The 21136-nt window shown below is 42.6% G+C and overlaps 2 protein-coding genes across 6 annotated transcripts in view; one reads left to right on the forward strand and one right to left on the reverse strand.

Moving 5' to 3' along the window:
- Positions 1-14070, reverse strand: part of FANCD2 (FA complementation group D2) — a 57523-nt gene extending 43453 nt beyond the window's left edge. For 2 of the 5 annotated variants that reach the window (XM_075096196.1, XM_075096192.1), the window contains exons 1-13: positions 13861-14062; positions 12952-13053; positions 12039-12173; positions 11357-11424; positions 10392-10495; positions 9779-9842; positions 8625-8677; positions 6041-6119; positions 5177-5301; positions 3094-3181; positions 2059-2175; positions 801-901; positions 195-303 (exon numbers count right to left, since the gene is read on the reverse strand). In XM_075096196.1, the coding sequence (XP_074952297.1) occupies positions 195-303; positions 801-901; positions 2059-2175; positions 3094-3181; positions 5177-5301; positions 6041-6119; positions 8625-8677; positions 9779-9842; positions 10392-10495; positions 11357-11424; positions 12039-12173; positions 12952-13030 (1122 nt within the window). In that variant the 5' untranslated portion in view covers positions 13031-13053; positions 13861-14062. Of the gene's footprint in view, positions 1-194; positions 304-800; positions 902-2058; positions 2176-3093; positions 3182-5176; positions 5302-6040; positions 6120-8624; positions 8678-9778; positions 9843-10391; positions 10496-11356; positions 11425-12038; positions 12174-12951; positions 13054-13855 lie in introns of all 5 variants that reach the window. The other 3 variants (XM_075096195.1, XM_075096194.1, XM_075096193.1) reach the window with 3 other exon arrangements.
- Positions 14071-14115: 45 nt separating this feature from the next.
- Positions 14116-19973, forward strand: EMC3 (ER membrane protein complex subunit 3). Its single transcript, XM_075096210.1, has 8 exons — positions 14116-14348; positions 14676-14733; positions 15547-15640; positions 16336-16440; positions 17135-17216; positions 17368-17447; positions 18047-18129; positions 19729-19973. The coding sequence occupies exons 1-8, from the start codon at positions 14194-14196 to the stop codon at positions 19855-19857; spliced, it is 786 nt and encodes a 261-aa protein (XP_074952311.1). The 5' UTR covers positions 14116-14193; the 3' UTR covers positions 19858-19973.
- Positions 19974-21136: the final 1163 nt, after the last annotated feature.

The raw sequence follows: 21136 nt of genomic DNA on the forward strand, positions 1-21136 counted from the left end.
GCGAAATCAGTTAACTGATGAAGAAAGCAGACTCCTGAAAAACCACTGCTGATTTGGAACACAGAATGAAATCTGTACCAGCAAAATGAAGAGCTAACATTTGTCTTTTGATATCACATTTGATTACAAGAAAGGCTCAGGCTCAACCTAGGAGTCCAATTAAATAAGGCAACAAAGAGACTGAAGCATCTTACCTTAATCCAAGCTTCAGAGACATCTTTCTGAAATCTCACAGCCAGCTTGATCACATCAAAAAGCAGCTTCACACAGTTTTGGCTGGTGGTTACTTGGCTCATGGAAGAACTGTAAATGATCAGGAAGGAGACTCAGTCATTGTAAATATTGCAGTAAAAGGAACAAGGCATCCTAGCAGTCACAACAGTTACTTAAAGCAGCCATTCTCTAGAGGGAATACGCTGGCAAGGATAGGGAGTTTTGGAAGAGTGTTTCAGAAAAGGGTAGAAGCAGAGGTGACAGAATCAACCAAAGACATACTGGATGGAACTTAAAACAGAGGAACTAGCAGCAACATTATTATAAATGGAGTTGCATACCCGTCATGCAGACATGGATGCAGATGGCTCAAAAGGAGCAACACGCATGACAGGGGAAGCTGACTCCACAAGGACTGACAAATGTGTTATATTAGCACCGAGCAGGAAAGAATAAAGATGTCAGCACCTTTACTTGGGATAAATTAGGCTCATGTATGTAACCATGTATGCCAGAGACACCAGATAAAGAGCCAAAGTTCTCATCCCTTCTTACCCTTGGAGAATCATGTAAATCAATTCAAGTACCTGGCCTGGACTTGGCTTTTAAGCTTCTTCTGGGAACCTAGGATTTGCAGGGGCAGAACACATGATGACAGGTCCAAGCTCTTACGAAGATCAGAAATCACCTGTAAAACACAAATCCCAGCGCAGATCACTGTAACATATGAGGAAAGGAAAGGCTGAGGAAAAGAAAACACAATCTCACAGAATAACCTTAAAATCACAAATCAAAAACTCATGCATTTGTAAAGACTTATGAGCATTTATCCATGCTCAAACTTTTTTTTATACTTAGAAAGTGAACCACCCACTTTGCTCTTCACTGTCATGCACATGCATGCAGAAAGCAGAAGAGTTACTCCATGAAATTTCTACCTGTATCTGCTCTGTGTTGCTGTGAACTAGTTTCATCCTGTTTAGCAGCAGAGCAAGACATATGACAGAGGAAATCTGGGGCCTGTGATTTACCAATTTAACTGCTGTGAATTTATAATGGATCAGCACAGACTGGGTTGCATGTTATACACGTGCTGTTTTCACAGTGGTGTCCCTGAAAGATTTGGGTAGATCACAATCCACATCTGGCTTAAGCTGAGGCTTTCTGCTTTTTTTTTTCAAGTATGAAAAAAGCATGTTCAATAGTTCAGCAAAGCTGGCTTGACAAAACACATCCAGTTCATTTTAAAAATATTCTGAGTATGTTTCCTTAGATAAAGCAACTTGAAAAACTGAGGAAGCTTACATCTTAAAAAGAAAATAGTCCTCCAACAGGAGAACTACCCTTGTCGGGCTACTTCCCTATGTGATTTAGCACAGAACTCAATGGAGAAAAGAAGAGAATTACCAAGTTGCAGTCCCAGGACTGTTGGATACTTCTGGAATTTAAAACTATTAGAAGGTCTGTACAATGCAAAATTCTTAAGATAAAATTCAAAGGCTTAAAGTTGCCACCTAGCCACAGTTTTTCAGTCTAAGAGTTTAACTCAAGACAATTTGACTGCTTTCAGTTAAGAAGTTTACACTGAAAAATAAAATCTAAGAACAAATGAGAAAAATCTGCAATAGCCAGCAGAAAGGAGGAGGTTTCAATTCTCATGCCTAAAAGCATAACCAAATCCATGTCAAAGGACAGATATAGTTTCTAAATGGCCCTTGGCAATATTAAAAATTTTACTTGAAAACATTAAAGCATGAACTTCTGCGCATGAAGCAACCGCTCTCTGTTAAAACACATGTGGGATTACACAATTTATTGGCCTTTAGTATAGAGAAAATGCTGTACCTCTACTGCATCTGCTGCCTTGACATTATGGAGGATGAATTTTACTACTACAGGCAAATCTTCCAGTTTTACAGAAGGCACAATTGTCATGGCAGACTGCCGCACCTGAGAAGAAAGCTGTAAGACTGTGGTTCACAGAAACATAGTTATGTTAGTGGGAAGGAATCTTTGGAGCCCTGTAGTCCAGCCTTCTGCTTAGAGCAGGAATACTGTTAGTGCTAGATCAGACTGGCCTTGGCTTTGCTAACCCCTGCCACCTCTTTGGTAATTTATGTCAGTGCTGCAGTCCCTAACTCATTTTTCCAAGTGTCCAGCCTGAACCTCCTAGGCTGTACTTTGTGGCCATTGCCCCATATCATTTCACTCTGCACTGCCGAGAAGAGCTTGGCTCCATCATTTTTAAAGTGGTTTTCACAAGAAAAAAGCATAGAATCTGTGTTATGCAGCACTAGCCTTTCAGGACTATGTAAAATAGTATTTAATGCACTCAAATGAGCCAACATTATTCTATTCATAAAGAAGCCTAACTGCAAGAAGTACAACAATCCAGCATGTCCAGAAGACAGAAGGCACATCACCTCTTCTCCTTTATTAGCATTCTGCAGAGAAAATCTACAATCACGCAATTATTTAATCACCAGTCTGCCTTTACTTAGAAAATAGCAGTCTAGTCTGCTCACTGTACTTCCAAAAAAAAAATAATTATGACAATCAGGTGATGGTAAGATAGGCAGTAAAAATTTACTGCAGCAGAACAAAGTGGTTTTGCATTTGCTAAAACAGATGTGTTTGAAATTTCTGAATGCGTACTGTAACAGCCAGAAAACTTCTCTCTGCTCCTCACCAAACCCCTCATGAATGTTTCCAAAATAGTTTTAGCTTCTCTGACTCCTTTCCAGTTTCAGCAAGCTCAGGACTTTTGAAGGCCTATAGGAGTCAGATTTAGCAAAATACTTTGAATGACCAAATAGTTCTAGCTCTTGTGTTGCTAAGCAGAGGCTGGGTTCTGCTCAACTGCTCAGTAAAAGCTCTTACCTCAGCCAGAAGGCCTGCATCAAGATCCAGACGAGAAAGGGCATCTAGGATTGGAACTGTTAGCCGTCTGCCCTGTTTTAGTAAGCAGCTGATACACAAGGAAAAGAAAACAAATTATCCTCTTAATAGAGCCATAAATGGATCTTTAGTAAATTGCATTATTCCAGTAGTTTTCATCATCACTGCAAAAAAGTCTCTGAAGCTGATGACAACATATGCTACTGGCATAATGGAAAACTTGTTCCCTAAATTATCACTCCTCTCTGAACATGCCGAATTGTGATTCTGTGGCTGCTGATTAGAAGCATATATGAAGAATCTACTTTTTTCAAATTCTGTAAAAACAGGGAGCATGGGCAAAGACCTTGTACAAGCCTCAAGCAAGAACTTGAAAACTGGAAGGTCCTGGGTTCACTATAAATAGAAAAAATGAGTGAGATTGCTGGTATATGATTTCACCATACACATCACTTGGGCCTGATACCTTCCACCCACAACTTCTGTCCCATGGACAGACCATCAGCAAAGTGTAACTGAGATTGCTACCAAACCCAGGTATTAGGGACATGGATTAGAAGGCATGGTGGTGTTGGGCTGATGGCTGGACTTGATGATCTCGGAGGTCTTTTCCAACCTTAATGATTCTATGATTCTGTCTCATGTCACAGTATTTGCTCTAAGCGTTGCAAACATGTAATGAAAGGCATAATGGACTCAACCAGATATTCATTTAATTCAGCGTCATTTTCCCAGCACTGGTCAATAGGGAACAAACAGACTGAGAATTGGACAACTATTTACAAATGCATCCTACATAAACTGGTCTGGCTTCCAGCAAGCTGTGGTTTGGCACCTTCTTGACTAAGGGACTGCAGCTGCGTTTAACAGCCTCATGGACTTCCCTTTCCTGAAATTCGACTGATCTTTCTTGGCTGCCATCTAAGTTTCTTATAAACTTCCTCTAGCAAAAAGTTCTACTTGAATTGTGTTAGTTGAAAAACACATCATTTTCAGCTTCCTGGTAACTCTTTTTATGCTCCCTAATTCATTACGACAAGCAATGAGTACTTTTCCACAACAGAAATGGGTAGAGGCTATTAAGAATATGGAAATAAATAAGCTTTGCTGATACTGTTTAAATTCTCGACTTTGAAAAACTACAAGTAGAGAAAACAGAAGTCTGAGGAGTTGGGCATAAAAAATTTAATTGTGTGGAGCTTTTTAATCTAGAAGCTGAAACAGTAAACTGAGAATGGAAACTCAAAGCTACAACTACTTTTGAGAGGGTACAAGGAACAGGATGTACCCCGCTTGCAGGTGTAGGCTGAAATAATGACCACAGGTTTGAAAAGATAATTAACACCAGCATAAATGTAAGTGATCTATGTAATGATATGAATTAGAAACACTGATGTGTATAATTAAATATAGGCTAAGACTACTGAAAAAAAAAGATTGTGTAAACGAATACACTATTAAAAAAGACAGATGTAAAGGCTAGCTTATGGTAGCGCTGTCTGGGAGAATAGCTATTGGCATTAGGTCCCCCTGTTTTTTGGGTCAGTAAATGCTTGAGACTTATATAATATAGCCAGAAAGTTCTGCTTCATGCAGACATTTATTGTGTTGTGGGTTTTTTAAATTAATAACAACAATGTTGACCCTTAAATGTGGCAGAATCCAAACCAAACCAAAAGCTGTCTATAGTAATATCCAAGTGTCTGATCACAGACTGATCCAGCAAAAGTAATGAGTATTTAACTGGATTCTACCTATCTATACAGTCAAGAGTTCAGTGATTTTTTGGATAAAAGGACTTTTGGAGCATTCAGATGATCTCTCTAAGAGCATAACAGCACAAATGAAATGTCCTAAGCCAGTGCTAGCTGTCCCTGAATGTTAATGTTATCAGAAACGGACTGCTGTCCTACTACTTTAGTCAGTCCTGGTGCAACCTGTATTAACATGTGATGTCTTTTTCTGTTAAGCAGCACAAGGAGGAAAAGAAAGAAACAAAAAAAAACAATCAAAAAAGAAGGAAAAAAAGAAGAAAAACAAACGAACCAACCAGAATCATCAGTACCTGAGCTCTCTGGCAACCTCACTTTGCTGGGAATCCTCCAGGATCTCAGGTAAACTGGTGATAATATCATGCTGGATTGGTACAGGAGAAACACCAACCATCTGCATTAATTTCTTGACAAGATCCTGTAGAAAAGGGGAACACTTGTAAAATGCATGAGTCTCACTGTGAGCAAGTGGGTCATTAGCACAGCAACGTTATGCATGTAAGGTCACTCAGGAAGTCATTTGTCTGGATTTAGGCCAACTGTACCTTAACTCATTGTCCTATTGAAGTCGTGAATCATAGCATAGACTTTTATGGAACAATGGTATTTTACGGATATAACTATCTTGGTGAGCAAAGGAAACTGAGAAACCCAACAGCAAGCTTCTCAGTGTATGACTTCTCGATTCAGTCAATTCTGGGACTCTCTAGTAACAGCCCTCCAGTACAAAGTAACCCACAGAGACTGATTGACTTAGGGAAAGAAGGAAAAGAACCACCAAAGCAGAAGCAGAGAATTCATCCCTAGATGCTTGCAAGTATCCCATATCTCCTGCTAAAATTAAACAAGAGAGGATCGTAACTTCCTGCCAGCAACAGCTTTAAAATGGGGTCACCCATGTGGATACATACGTACAGATACAAATTTATGAAAAAGGAGACTTAGAGCAAGGGAAGAGTAAAAATAATAAAAGGGGATTTTTAAAAGTCACTGAAGGCAATCATAAGAAAACAGAAAGAACTAAATCTCTCCTTCAGCATGTAAATATGAAAACAACATCTGTTCTCATTAGCACAATAATTGATCTCATCCCACCTGAGAGGCATTCCAAAGTTGACTGAAAAAACCATATATGTGAATGCACCATCAGCACCCACCTGGCTGTCAAGAAGCTTGTCAAGCCATTTAAACTGATTGACGATGAGCCGGGGAAAATTTGTTCCAAAGGTTCCCACACTAGAACAGCAGAAAAATGAAACACAGGTTAGTCAGACCTACAGAGGCACTCAAAAGCTTTGCTGCTGGTCAGCAAGACCATGAGATGCAATTCAAATTAACCATCAAAATCATATTATGAAAATATCAGTAATACCCCGACAGATTTCAGCACCGTCTAGGAAGAACCCTACTTCTTACTTGCTATATACACAAAACAGGCATACTGCCAGCCTCTTTCAGTACACTACCAATGACAACATCCTAAGTTATGGCACAAAATCAAAATGTACAATATGACCTTACTTCAGATCTCCTGTGCTGGAGTAAGAGTGGCTATACTAACTTAGGCTAAGTCTCCTCTAAGCCCAGTATCCCCATCCCAACTATAGTATTAGATGCTTTTGGATAAGTTTTGGGTAACGGCATTCAGAGAGCGATCTTTTCAGAGCTTCCACTCAGCCTCCAACAATAAGCAGTTTAGCAAATTTCCAAGGCAGAAGCTAGTACCCAGTCCATCGTGTCTGCTATCCAGCAATACGTTTATCCTCCATTAATTTCCCTAAGCCTTACAAAAAAGAAAAAAAATCCACAACTCTCTATAACTTCTCTCCTCGGCACTCTACAATACTGAATTCAACAGGGTAATTATGCATAATCTGAAAAAGTATTTCTGCTTTTTTTGTTTACTGCCTTGAATAGTTAGAAGCAGTGGTTAAACCTTCCTCAATTACCTTTTCTAAATCTTTCTTGCTTTTACAGACATCTGTCATCTCTCTGCCAGTCATCTCCTTTGAAGGCAGGCAGAATTCTATTTTATTTAGAATATTTTTGCCTACTTACATAGAAACTGTTCAGCTATTTTTGCAACAGCCTGACCAGAAGCGCATGCAACATTCAAAATGTGATTGTACCATGCATTTACAGTGACATGATGTTTTCAGTTTTCTTCCCAATTCCTTCCCTAATATTCTGTTTGCTGCTTTGACTACTGCTAAGCATGGAACTAATACTAAAAATAAGAAACAAAAAGAAGCACCCATACAAGATACCTATCCTCAGTGAAAACACCAAGTTTGTCATTGTATTTATAAAATCAGGATTATTTTTAGTCTGACTCTTTAACAAAACAAGGTTTATGCAGCTGTACTAAGATGCCCTCCCTCTTCTGCAGCTTCTGGTCACACTGGTCTGTGAGCATATATGTATTAATAAATTGGCTGTTCCCAAATCGCATGGATAAACCAAGTTCTCCCTACCCTACCTACAGTATGTCAATACATTGAATGTCCCCTGTGCAGACATCGACTCGGATTAACCCTGCAGAGGTCTGATAGGTCTATGCTTCTATGTCAGGTCTGGGAGAAGTTGGCCCATCAGTACAGGTGTGGTTACAGACTAGCTATAATGAATGTTGTTTCTTGTCCCATAATTAAAACAAACAAAAACCAGTAGAAAGTCCACTAAAAACTCTTTTGTTCTACACAATTAGTTTTAGATTAGGTTATCCTGGAAATTGTAACCAGAAATTGTTACCTCATTTTTCACTTCCTTTTTCATTTACAAACAGGCTGAACAACCCAGATCTCCATGGGACCATCCTCCTCCTAATGCAAAATGGACCACTTATTTCTTCGTTCCCCCCCCCCATTTTTAACTGGTCATTAATACATAGAAAAAAACTTCACTATTCTTACAGTTTGATAGGAGACAAGAGTTAACAATATCCATTTTTAAGACTTACTAAAGGGTTCACAGCACAATTAACAGCTTATCACTTTTACATCCAAGATCCTTTAGAATTCTTGGGTGAAAACAATTCAGTCCTTGCGACTGACTGTGTTAAACCCTTCTCTAACAAGATTTCAGTCTGAGACAACTTCTCAGAATCAGCCTCTGTGCATAACTTATTTCCTGCTTGATACTCAGCGCTGAAAAAAATACTGTATCAGGACAAGCCTCAGCTGCTTTCTATCCCTTGACCTGCCCTACTAACTCTGTAACAAGCATCCAGGGCACTGGAAAAACAGCTTAAGCGTTCAAGTCTTGCCTCTGTTGCACCTCAAGCTATCTCACTCTGCCGTGTTGTTCTACATTCAAAAACCAACAGATGCTTTTTCCGTTTAGCTTGTCTGAACACAGTCCATATTTTTAAAAGGAGGTCTGTTTGCATCTAGCAGCCTCCTAAAACTCTGCCAGACACCTTCATCTTTTTTAAATAATGAGACACTCCGTAGTCCCTCTGCTGAAATAATTCCAAAGCTTGTGCCAGTAGCTACAAAAAACATAATAAATCATGAGGTATGTTTGTATTTCATGTTCCGTAAATTTGTCTTCTGCTTTATGCACCCACAAGTTTAAAGTCGTGGTACCTCACAGATAATTTTACACACGTATGAAGAAAAAAAACATCAGTGCAAACATCCATTCAGGTAAATTTGAAGAAATAGTTAAAGTCAAATAGCTGGTGATTTTCCAAAAGAAGAAATTTCATTTCAAGGCAGAGAGAAGACAGTCTATACTCACATGTCAAAAAAGAATTCAGGGATCTTTTCCAACAACAGTGTTATTACAGCAGGCTAGAAGAAAGGCAAAAAGACAGTGTTAGGATGATGATTTACTGCTTGTGCTGTGGCACTGCCACCAAAACTGGTCTTTCACAAAAGATTAAATATGCACAGAGAATAAAAGACTGAAAATGACAAAAATATTTCCTGTTTAGGAAATCTGTTCCCTAATGCCAGAGAGAAGGCATACAGCCTGCAAGCTGAAAACCACAAATGCTGAGAGTGGAATAAACATTCCACTTAATCTAATAGAAGCAGAGTTTATGGGCAGGACGTACAATTCCTCTGGGTCAAACCAAGCTGTCTTTCTCAGACCCAGCTGAGTTGCTTTCCACACATAGGAACGTACAGCATTGACTTTAGATAAGTTTGAAAACAGAGCCTATGTGCTCTTGCCGTTCCCTTTGCAGGTCTAATTCTTCCCCCCCTTTAACCCTGGCCTAAATGCAATTCTAAAAATGAATTTAAGACAAGAACTTCTAAAACATTTTAATTATAAGAGGATTTAAATCCACAGCTGCTCTAAGGTTCCCCAAGCCTTGATGAGATATCTGTCATCTTCAACTCCATGTACAACCTGATGCAACTTGTACACAACTCAATGAACTCGGCAGCAGGTTGCTCGGCAACTTGCCTGTTTTTAAACACCTCCAAGGTTCAAATTCCTCAAATCATGGAATTCCATCGCCTCTCTAGCCTACGTGTTGTAGCATTTAAGGAAAACATTCTTCACACTGGGAGTGGTTATATCCTATCAGAATTTCCCATGGTTGACCTGAGCCATCATCTCTCATCCTGCCCATGTTCACCTTCAAGAAGAGTCTGGATCTGTTCTCTCTACACCATGCAACTAGACATTTGAAGACCACAAGATCTCCCTTAATCTTCTTTTCTCAAGACTGAACAAACCCAGTTCCCTCTGTCTCTTCTTGTACGCTATGTCCTCCAGGCCCTGAGCATCTTTGTGTCCCTAAAGAAACAAGATATTGGACACTATTCCAGATGCAGCCTCATCTACCTCTCAACCAGCTACATTAATCCTCTACTTATGTAAGCAAAAGGATCCCTAAATAAGTCAACACCACTGCAAAGTGCGAACTAAGGTGCCCATACCTGTAAGATCTTAATTCCAAGCAGTAGTTTAATGAGGCTTTCACAATATGAGTGCACCAGAGTCCTGCAAGATGAAAGATTTCACTACAGTTGTAATAAAAACACATTAGGAGAACAGGCTGTAACTCTTCCCATTAGTGTTTGGGTTTTTTTAAAAAACACACTTAAAACAACTCATGGTAACGTATGGTAACCACAGACACACAAAAAAATTTAAAACGGCATTTTGGTTCTGAATGAGCTTACCCTCTACAAGACTAGTGTGAGCTGTGCAAAAGTCTCTGTGGTTAAGCTCTATCTCCTGGAAAAATTGTCAAAAAACAGTTGACCTTCACCAGCTCTGTCAAACCTTTTTGGCCCAGTACTTGGTTCTTGCCATAAAATGCCATGGACCGCAACACATGCCACACCTAGTAAATTCTGTAACTTAGCACTTTAAACTTACTGCTATCAAATAGCAATGTATTACACTAGCCATTTTTGCATAACAAACAAGTTTTGTTGTGTATTAGCTGGAGCTGTGGCCTTTCTCTCCACTCTGCTCAATGTTACATGGCATTTAGCTAGAGACCAGCTCTGACTAAAGGGAAAGACAAAATACATTTTCTCTGACCTCGACCCCTCAGTCCGTATGGGAGTGCATGGCAAGAGGCAGTTCTTGAACTGGTTTCTGTCCTTGATATGAGATTCCAAGCCACGGATAAATTGCTTCACTACCTGCAAAATAGAGAGAAGTTACCCATTTCCTGAAAAGGCACCCCAATCAACTGCTGTCTTTTAGGATGCTCTTTATGAGCCGATGAGGAGAACAGGGAAGAGCTAGACAGGGAACTGTGGACAGACAGAAATTGAGATGGAAAAGAAGCTGGATAACAAATGAACTTTAGTCTAAACCAGTTCCAATTCTATAGAATAACTCAAAAGCAACAGTCTCACATTTTACTTTAAAAGGGCATTGCCTTTCTTCCTGTCCAGTTGAAACAGCAACATTTAATGTGTCAAGAACTGCACCCAAAAAATATTTGCCAGATTCAGATCACTGACCTCATGACTTTCACTCTGGGCTTGTTGACTGGAGCAGAGCACCACATTGTGGCAGTTTTACTGCTGCCAGCACCCAGCCAACACAAAACCAAACACAGCTTCCGCTAGGAAGTTAAGCAAATGATTTTTCTCCCTTAAGAGTCTTTGTCTATTGAATAATATTGCCAATTAATTACTTTGACAGGGCACGGTGGTGGAAGTGCATAACTTTTGCTTGGAATTATGCCAAACCAAACTTGGAGCGTGCACACCAAGGCTGGTTTAACTGAGGCACACAGTGGTCATCAGTATGTCTGACTATTCAGACATAACAGCCGAGAAGAGACAGATAGAGCAAAAGAACAATGGGACCAAAAGGCTGGGATGGCAACATTGAGAGAATTAGAGAGTCTGGACCACAGAAATCCAAGATAAGTTACTGTGTTGCATACTTTTGTATGGGACTAGCAGGGACAGGCAGCTGCATTTGCATCTTTTGCTACACAGCAAACATTTTTAAAGCTGGCTCCTGCCAAAGTATAGTCTGTTACTTACGCCTGGGTAAGTAGGGTGCTTCTCCAGGGCCAGGAAGAGCTTCTTCTGGAAAGCCATTTGATCTACAGCTAAGGAGAAAGTTTAAAAAGAAAATAAAGAACCAGACATATTTAATCCATACAACATCATAACAGCAGCTACACTAAGTACAAGCTCTCAAGCCCATCCACCAATACTTCTGTGTTTGCTCTATTGAGAAGTCCAGTTAGCAAAAGTCCGAGTAGTGTCACCACTTGTGCCTTCTCCAGTCTGGGCTGGGAGTAACTAATAGCGTTAAGGTTTAACACATGAATTCCTGAAGGCCTTGTCTGAGCTAAAAGGCAACATGACATCTTTGTTTTCCTGTTTCAGAGCTCCTGCCTCTGTAACTCAATACTGTAATCACAGATGCAGCCTAATCTTATTCCATATACCTCTGACAAACTTTCAGAAGTCTTTTGACTTAGCATGTATACACCCAAAAAACTGGTATAATGAGCTTAGGTGATGCATTGAAGTCAGCAGGACCTGTGTGATTCAAGAGATACATAACAAATAAAAAGCCAGGTGAAGGTTTGCTTGAACTTTGGAACAAGCTGGCTCAGGCATTTTTGCTCTGCAAGAAAAATGCATCTTTACATTGTATCAGTCCCCTTTGCGGGTTTTCAGATACAAGCAGAGAGAACAAGTGTTAAACCCATACCTATTTCATTTTGTCCCTCCCCAGCTTTCAGTATAATTCCTGATGTTCTAAGGAGCTCTTCAAAGATTCCCTCATCCTCCACTCCAGCACAGGCAGAGGTCTTTTCCTTATCAGAAATCCGTGACTTCTTTGTTTCTAAGAAAACAAGACATAGTACATCAAATATACTCTGCAATAAAAACAGCAAGGATCATTCACAGAAACAACTAATTCAAAATTAACCTTCTAGTAAGAAATTAGAGGAACACAGGAATAGACTTGTGGGACCAGACCAACAAACTGCACTGCTATCCGATAGCAGTCAGACTCAGATGCCAATGCACAGATCCTACAAAGCAGCTGCCTCTGCAGCATGACACCAGAAAGGAGGATTTCTTACTCACCCCTTTTAGTGATCCACAACCAAAGACAGTTAAAATACACCTTCGGTGGCTTACTCCCATGGGAGACGTACCCACTAACAGATTATGAGCAACACTAGAGTACACACTTTCCTCTGGACCGAAAAGCACAAATTTAATATAGGTTCTCTCACCAGGCCTGTCTCTTAGATATCCATGCATCTGCTAAAGCAAAAAAAGAACTATCTTCCCTCCAGCTCTGTAGAGAGGTTATCGTGGCTTAATTTATAGATGTCAGTTTTGATCAGACACAATTAATCGGCAGACTCTGAAGGCAGTGAAGCTCAAGATGATATACACTGATTGAAGGTATAAGAACAGAGGGACTGAGAAAAGAGACAGTACTGCTTTTAGCATTGCTGGTTTATTGTCATTTATTAGAACAAGTGTTTAAAGATCAACAGCGTCATTAACAACTTGCTCATGGCATTACGAAAACTGCCATTTTTGCCTTCTCCCTGCCCGGGAGCCAGTGCCTCTACCAACGGCTTCCGTTCCGTGTAAGATCGTACCTGGGCACCTACTCAGCAAGTCGGTCTTGCAGCCCTCTCCAGAGGTATCAGTTTTTGACAATTTCCTTTTTGAAACCATGGTAACAAAACTTTCGTTGTTGCCTATAAAAATGCAGTGAGAAGACAAGTAAGCAAAGGAGATGTGATTTTAAAGCAGGTTTTCTTAAGCAAATCTAAAATGTATTAGTGAATAGTAAAGGGAAATGCTCCAGAAACTGAAATCACCTGAAGAAAAGCAGAATGCTTGGTTAACCAGTATCACACCGTATTTTTTTGCTGAACGGGTTGAGATTTTTGAGCTTGTCATATTTAACTAGCGCAATACATCACTTTTTCTAAAATTCAGTTTCTCATAGAACAAGGCTTAGCTTTTCTTTCAGAGGCCAGGTAAATTAATTAGCAAGTTAAAGTGAGTAACTCAGAGGTCTGAGATGGTGTCCGCTTGCGCTCCTCTCCCCACGCCCAGAGGAAGCTACAAAGGATTGGCGGTGTGGCATTCATGAGCCCAACCACGTTAGCCGGCCCCGTTCGTGTGCCCAACCCAGCGCAATTGCCGAAGGAGCTGTCAGCGCAAACCTCCGCCCGACTCGTCCCCGCTTGGAGGGCGGCAGCGACTGAAAAGGGAAAAGCAAACCCTGGCTCGCCTTTAAAACTTAAAAATTATTTTTAAAACATGCTCGATCGTCTCACACTATATTTCAACGACTCGGCAGAGGATACTGAAGTAAGTGGCATAAAGTATCGGAGTGGAACAATTTAAAAAAAAAAGCGCTATGATCCTTCAGCAGCTCCCCTGAACCCGAGAGCAGGCGGACAGGCCCCGGAGGAGCGCTCGCCTCCGGGCAGCCCTCTCCTTGTCACACCTGCTTCCAGGCGCTGGAACCGCCGGTGGCGGCCCGCTTACCTCACCTGAGCGCTCGCGGGGGACGTCACCGTTCCGTCACCTCCAGCCGGACGATCCCTCAAGCTGGGGGAGGCCGGCGGGGTCCCGACGCCCCTCACTGGGGCTGGGGCTGGGGCCGGGGTGGGGGTCGGGGTCGGGGCCGGGCGCTGACCCCGGGACGCACCCTCCACCCCGGGACGCGACAGAGCCGCCGCTCCCTCCGCGCTCGAGCTTCCCGCCACCGGCGCGCCGTGACGTCCTTCCGCCTCCGCCGCCGGCGGAAGCGCTGGTCACGGAAGCGGAAGCAGAGCCGGGGCCTGCGACGGCCCGGTAGCGGGCCCGGTGGCGGTAGCGCCGCCATGAGCGAGCCCGAGCTGCTGCTGGACTCCAACATCCGGCTGTGGGTGGTGCTGCCCATCGTCTTCATCACCTTCTTCGTGGGCATGATCCGGCATTACGTCTCCATCCTCCTCCAGAGCGACAAGAGGCTTACTCAGGAGCAGGTGTCTGACAGGTCAGGGCTGCCCCAGGGACACCCCGTCGGCCACCCCCCTCCCCCACCCCGAGCCCCCTCCGCTCGGGAACCCCCCTCAGAAGCCCCTTCCCGTGATCCCCCCTCTCGGTTCGGGACCCCTCCCCCCGGCCCGGGATCCCCCTCAGAGACACTCTCCCCTCCTGCGACCCCGCCTCTGCTCAGGATACCGCCCACACCACCACCACACCACCACCACCCTTCCCGTCGCTGCCTCACGTCTGCCTCTCCCCGGCTCCCCCCTTGTCCCCACTGGGCTCCCGCTCCCACCTGCAGCCCTGCCACTAACGCGATGTGTGTCTTTTCCAGCCAAGTCCTGATTCGGAGCAGAGTCCTTCGGGAAAATGGAAAATACATTCCAAAACAGGTACGGAGCTGCATGAATGGCTTTGTGGTGGACAAAGAGCATAACTCGGAAGCAAGTGCAAAGGGAGCGGTTGTGCAAGCAGAGCACCGTGGTTAGAGGTGCGCCCAGGCGCCCAGCAGCCTCTGTACAAGTCCCTCAGGGCATCAGGCAGCCTGGCTGGTCTCCCCTAGCCCAGAGTAGTGTCCAGAAGCACAGTCAACAGCAGATGCTTAGGAAACCTGGACACGGGACTGCTGTACCTGTCTTTTCCCTGACATTAACGTTAGCTTCCCCTTCTTGGTGTTTTAAATGCATACTAAAATAAAGTCTGCGTCCAGACTGTCATTCTTAATACCTGCCTACAAATACACAGGGATTTAATAATGGCTTGGGATAATGAGGTAGTCATACAATGCTGGCTGTAATGTTTGCTGCACTAAAAATCGGTCGCTCATATTGGCTCAGTTGCAGCTAAATATATTGTAAAATCTGGAAGTCAGCTGGGGGGAATGAAAACATCCGATGTTCTGGTATCAGTACTGAGCCAGTGAGAACTTCACACAGAGCGTTAAAAGCTCTTTAATTAATGTGGGTTCTTCTTCAGAGAATTCTTAGAATTATTTTAAGAATTTTAGAAAGCCAGAGAGCTGGTACTGTGGACCCAGGCAAGCAGAAAAGTGAGGAGCTTAAGAGGATAAGGGCAGTTAAGTACCTCTCCAAGAAAGAAGGATGTGTTATGAAAGAGCTCATAAGATGTCTGCATGTCTGAGCAAGAAAAAATACTTCTGTCCTTTCATTTCTTATGGTGTTGGCATTGGCTCTTTTTGTTTTCAGTCTTTCCTGACCCGGAAATATTTTTTTAATAACCCAGAGGATGGTTTTTTTAAGAAAACGAAAAGAAAGGTAGTGCCTCCTTCACCAATGACAGGTATGTTAAGGTACCATAAATATAGCTGGGCAGAAAAACTATAATTTTCTGCCAAGGTAGGAAGGTGAATCACCTTTGCAAAGAGCTCAGTGAATATGAGGGAGGGTGTGGGACTGTGCAGCTGGGCATTGGGGAGGAGTGAGATCGCTCTTTTTGTTAGCAACATGCTAGGTCACTTCATTTTGCTTGACTTCAGCCTCCAGCTGCTTGCAGCATCTCACAAGACCACGACCACCTCAGTGTTGCCAGAAGCGGGAAGTCCTGCTCTCACCCGTGTCCTCCTGCAGGACCTTCTCTAAACTGATTTAACTTATCAATGTGGCCAAAGACCTCAGCAAGCAAATTAGCTGGATAGGTTGTTGTCCCTTTTCTAGCTAAATCAGCTTGCAGAGGAGTCAAGCATGTTTAACGATCTGGAGCAAGTGATGGAGTCAAACACAGACAAAGCAGCTGGGGTCAGACACAGCAGGGAACACAACACCCTTTCAGCAGCAGCAGCCACTGCCACACTGGCGGCTCATCTCATTTCGCAAAGTATTTTACAAGAGTGGAAAATAACAGATGTGGGATGGATAGTGGGATAGGAGTGTTATCTCTCATGTAGTTTCTTGATTAAAATAGCTGACATTGGTGAAGTAGTGTTTTTCCCTTTATTATGATACACTGCTGCTTTACATTAAATCTGTGATTTGCAGATCCTACCATGTTGACAGATATGATGAAAGGGAATGTAACCAATGTTCTGCCTATGATCCTCATTGGTGGTTGGATCAACATGACGTTTTCGGGATTTGTCACAAGTAAGTGCCTGGAATAACATGGCTCATGGGTCTGGCTGTGGTTCTGGTGATGACCTTAAGGGTCTGGGCTGCATCAGAGATTTGCTTCTCTATCTGGATGCAGTGTGAATTTGGCTTGTGGCACTGCTGCTGATCGCTCCATGAACTGCATTCATTTGCTTGCCCCACAGCAAAGGAAGGAAAAGTGTTTTCAGAGTACCAGCCATGGTGACAGAGAAAATAGCTCATATATTTGGGAACAATTGTAGCAGCACACCCAATATTTAAATTTATTAAAACTGCCTAAACTTCAAATTGACACAGTGGATTTTCCTCTGAACTTGTCCAGGGAGTTGGTTACTGTGCAGTGTGGGGTCAAAATTGCATCAAAAATACTTCCTGAAATTTTCAGTCCTTTGGGTTTTTTTCTTGCTGTTTATGTGATAACTGTTTCTTTAATAAAAGACATTCCCCTTAACAGTCACTGAAACAATACCTGTGATGGTTCGGCTGTTTGAATAAGTTTGCAAAAGTCTTCTCATATTAAAATAAAGAACTACAGCTTTTCCAAAAGTACATGTTAACATGTTACTGTATACTTTGCATTCAGACTACATTAGATTTAATAAAAGAACTATACTCACTTTGCCATTTGCTTTGCAATTATGTAGTGTCACTTTGTGAAACTGGGCTTTTTTTTTTGTTTATCTTGCAGCAAAGGTCCCATTTCCTCTGACGCTGCGTTTTAAACCAATGTTGCAGCAGGGAATTGAACTGCTCACTTTAGACGCGTCCTGGTAAGCCTGAGTCCTCAGCAAGCAAGGTTGAATATTCACTTGGAAAATTTTGAATGTGTTAATAACCCTTGAGTGGTCTGTGCATGCTTCTGAAATGAGGTCACAAGCCAGCTTTGAACTGAAATCAAACATGCTTGTTCTGATTTATCAGGGTGAGCTCTGCTTCCTGGTACTTCTTGAATGTGTTTGGACTCAGAAGCATTTATACTCTCATCCTGGGCCAAGATAATGGTAAGACATTGTCATTTCTGTGAACGAGCTGGCTTCTCCTTCCATGGGATGACATCTGAGGGAGGCTGGGGAAGGATTTCTAAACTTCCAGCCAAAAAGCTCTCAAAAACCCCCCTTGCTTCTGTGAGGTTACTCTCCACTGGCCACATTTGACACCACCTGCAGCGAGTACTCAAATCTTCTGCACCAGCCATTGGCTAATGGTTCAACATATGTCCATGGTAATTAACCCCATCAAACTGGGATGCAGAAGTCCTGCTCTGAGGCTTGCTTTTACTTCTAGCAAGTATCAATTTTAAAGGAAAGCTGCACAGATTTCTTAATGTTAGATGCAGGGCAGGACAGATACTGGTTTTGGGGTATTGGGAATGTAGAAGACCGTATTTTCCTCAATTTATCTGCGTATTTTATGTAAATTTAGCTAAGACATAGGGGGTGGGAACAAGATGTTTTGTGAGAACTCTGACACATTAGTATTGCGCTCTGAGCATTTCTGCAACTTTCTAGTCTATAGCTCGAAACCAGCCTGGTGGCACTGTGCTCCAGGAAATGCTGATTAAATGACAAGTAAAAATCAACCTCTCATTTCTCTTTCGTAGCTGCAGATCAGTCTAGGGTGATGCAAGAACAAATGACAGGGGCAGCAATGGCCATGCCAGCAGATACTAACAAAGCATTTAAGGTACAGTATTCCCACCGGCACACCTGTTTGCTATGAACTTACAGGATTGGAGGCTATATGTAACTTGGCCTCTTCCCATGTCAAATAAGGGAATTGCTCTGGATTCGTGTTCCTAAAATTAGAGCTGACAACTCATGAAGGGTATGGAAGGTGCCCTGGGTCTGGCGGAGCCCTAATCCACTGAAGTAAACCTGATTGATTAGTTAGTCATTCGTGATATAAAAGCTGAATTCATGTGCTATTTTCTGCTTTTGCAGAGGAAGATTTTTTTTCTTTCCTTTGAGATCTAGTTCCAAAGCAGAAGCTGGCTCCCAAACAATTGTGTTGATAGTGCAACTGAGCACAAGTCTGGCAGGCATGTGCTGGAACTTGGGTGAGAAAAATCAAGTGAACAAGTTAGCTCAACAGAAAATCTGTCAGGATTTGACTGTCTTGAAGTTCTCCCGAGCAGTCTCTGTAGGCACTTTCTTATTAGACTGCCTCTGCCCTTCAAAACCCTTGTTTATGCATGAATGGAAGGTCCTGGTTTCTGTTCTCATGTGCTATAGTAGAGATTTACCCACATACAAGCTGCTGCCTGGGAAGTCAGAATGGTCTGTTCCTACAGTTTCTTGTATCAGTAACCTTCCTGGCTAAAAACCCCACATAACCCAGCCAGAGGCTCAGCCAGGGAAGAGGGTGGCTGCAGTTCGCAGCTCTGCTGGAGCTTTGATTGCTCTGTCGCAAACCATCAGCACTGGGGTGCAATTCCAGCCAGTACCATGCACTCTCCTGGCTCATTCCCTCCGCTTCCTTTCCAGTACTGGCTATCCAGAGCAATTTTGCCGTTCAGACCTGCAGGGACCTAAACATGCTATGCGGTCCCCAGCAGGAACAAAGACACAAAGGCCATATTGCAGGAGAAGTGTTCTGGCCAAGAAATACAGATCTCTTGATGGGCACTGCATGATGTGATTCTGCAGGCTGTATGCAGCTTATTTCACAATACGTACTGGAGCAACACTTAATGGACTAAGAGGAGGAGACACTTGTGTTCGTAGGTGATGGAAAATGAGTAGTGGAGATCATTCTCATATTCAGAATGAAATTCTATTCTTGGGCTGCTATGACCATCTGGCTAATGAATGAATAAACACTGCAGCGCCAGGGAGCTTGTTGGTTGGAGAACAGTCTAATGAGGCACATCAGTTCTGTGATCAGTTGCAAAATTTTTGGCTTGTAGCTGTTTTTATCAAGTGTCTCTGGAACTGAAGAATTAAGTAACCATGAAGCACTTGGACTCCCCCACCTCCACCCCAAACAGTATCAGCTTTGTTTCTAGAGACAGCTGGTTTAGAAAAAATTACTATTCCAGAAGGTTAGAGGGTTTTCAAAAAGTAGGTCATGTAATTTTTCTGATTTCTGTGCTGTCCTTGCATTGACCAGCTGTCTAATACTCAATTAGGCATAAAACTCAGATTTCAGAGAGTTGAGAGGATTGCCAGGTTTTTAACAGAACTTGGGTTTTGCTGCAGTTTTTAAGGTAAGCACTGCTTTGCATAGTTCTTGTCGAACTACTTTTAATTGCTTTCCTTTCTTTACCTCTGTTTATCAATGCAGACGGAATGGGAAGCTTTAGAATTGACTGATCATCAATGGGCCCTAGAAGATGTAGAAGAAGAGCTCATGGCAAAAGACCTCCATTTTGAAGGCATGTTTAAGGAAGAACTTCAGACCTCCATCTTCTGAATTTGAGAATATGCTTTTGTCTCTTCTTGTAAAAGTAATTTGAAAAGAAATCTGTTACTTAAAACTATATAATGTATTTTAGCAAGGCTGAGAATAAAAGAAAAACACCATCTTCAGAGCTGCAGTTACCTAACTTTGATTGGAACCCCAGGACCGAGTATGCCATATTTGAGCCAAAGGCTCTCTGTGTGGGTTTCTAGCTGGAGTTCTGTTTCTCTTCCTGGGCAATGTATGCTGGAGAAAAGACTTAAAATTTCTAGTTCTAGTACACAAAAAGCAAGCTTGCTTGAGGTAAGGAACTTAAAAATTCATGAGACTGAAAAAGTACAAGTAGTGTCTATGTTTCTGATTTTAATCCTTTTAAACAAATACAGAGCTAGTTACCCTTTGCTTTTGCACAATTAAGACATCATCATGTTAGCAATTCAAAACTGACTGTGACAAATTATCTAATGTGTCTTCAGAAGCCATGGTTATCCTTCCTCTTTATACTCTTTTTTCCTGTTACTGTAATAGGCATTTGACGCTTTCTCAGAAAAAAAAAAAAAGCACTCATCCCTTGCCCACGGCAAAGCACAGGACAGCTCACCTTCCTCTCGTAGCCAAGGCTGCAAAACCCCACCTGCTTTCTTCTGCCCTGGCCAACCCACTGGTGAACACACCGGTGCTCATGGGGGCAGCTTCTGGCGCCCTCGTTGCTGCTTTTGTTCCTGGGCAGAGCAGCTCCTCAGAGGTCTTTGGGCAGCAGAGAGCCAGAGATGGCATTTCTTGCAGAGGTAGCAAATACAGAGACTATTTGCCCATTAATTTAATCCTTCCCCAGTCCATTTGTAAGCACCTCAGACTGCCTGCAGCACCCCTCCTGCCTGCCACACAGGCAGCAGGGTGTACACCCAGCAAGAGTGCCTGGCTGTTCCCTGTAGTCCCTCTTCAGTTACTGTGCCAGGTGGGGAAAATAAATACCTTGTTTTAAGCCCCCTGCCTGACCATCTTCATGCACTGTAGAGAACAGGGAGCAACTGTTCCTCGCTTGCCCTTCTGCAGGAGCTCCTCAGGTCTCTCTTTCCCAAGAGTCCTAACATGGGGAAATGCTGCTTAAACAGATGATCTTCCATACTCTGTGGCTGGTTCCCACCCACCCCCTTTTATTCTGAGCCCTTTTTTTCAGGATGCAATTGCACACCCTCTTCAAAGCAGGTGCTGAGCCAGGACTGAGACACAGCCAGTTTTCTGGTCTTACCAAAATCATCTTCTCTATGAACAGGAGCCTTAGCTCAGA

Source organism: Phalacrocorax aristotelis, chromosome 6 (assembly GCF_949628215.1).
Source record: "Phalacrocorax aristotelis chromosome 6, bGulAri2.1, whole genome shotgun sequence".
Taxonomy (NCBI): Eukaryota; Metazoa; Chordata; class Aves; order Suliformes; family Phalacrocoracidae; genus Phalacrocorax; species Phalacrocorax aristotelis.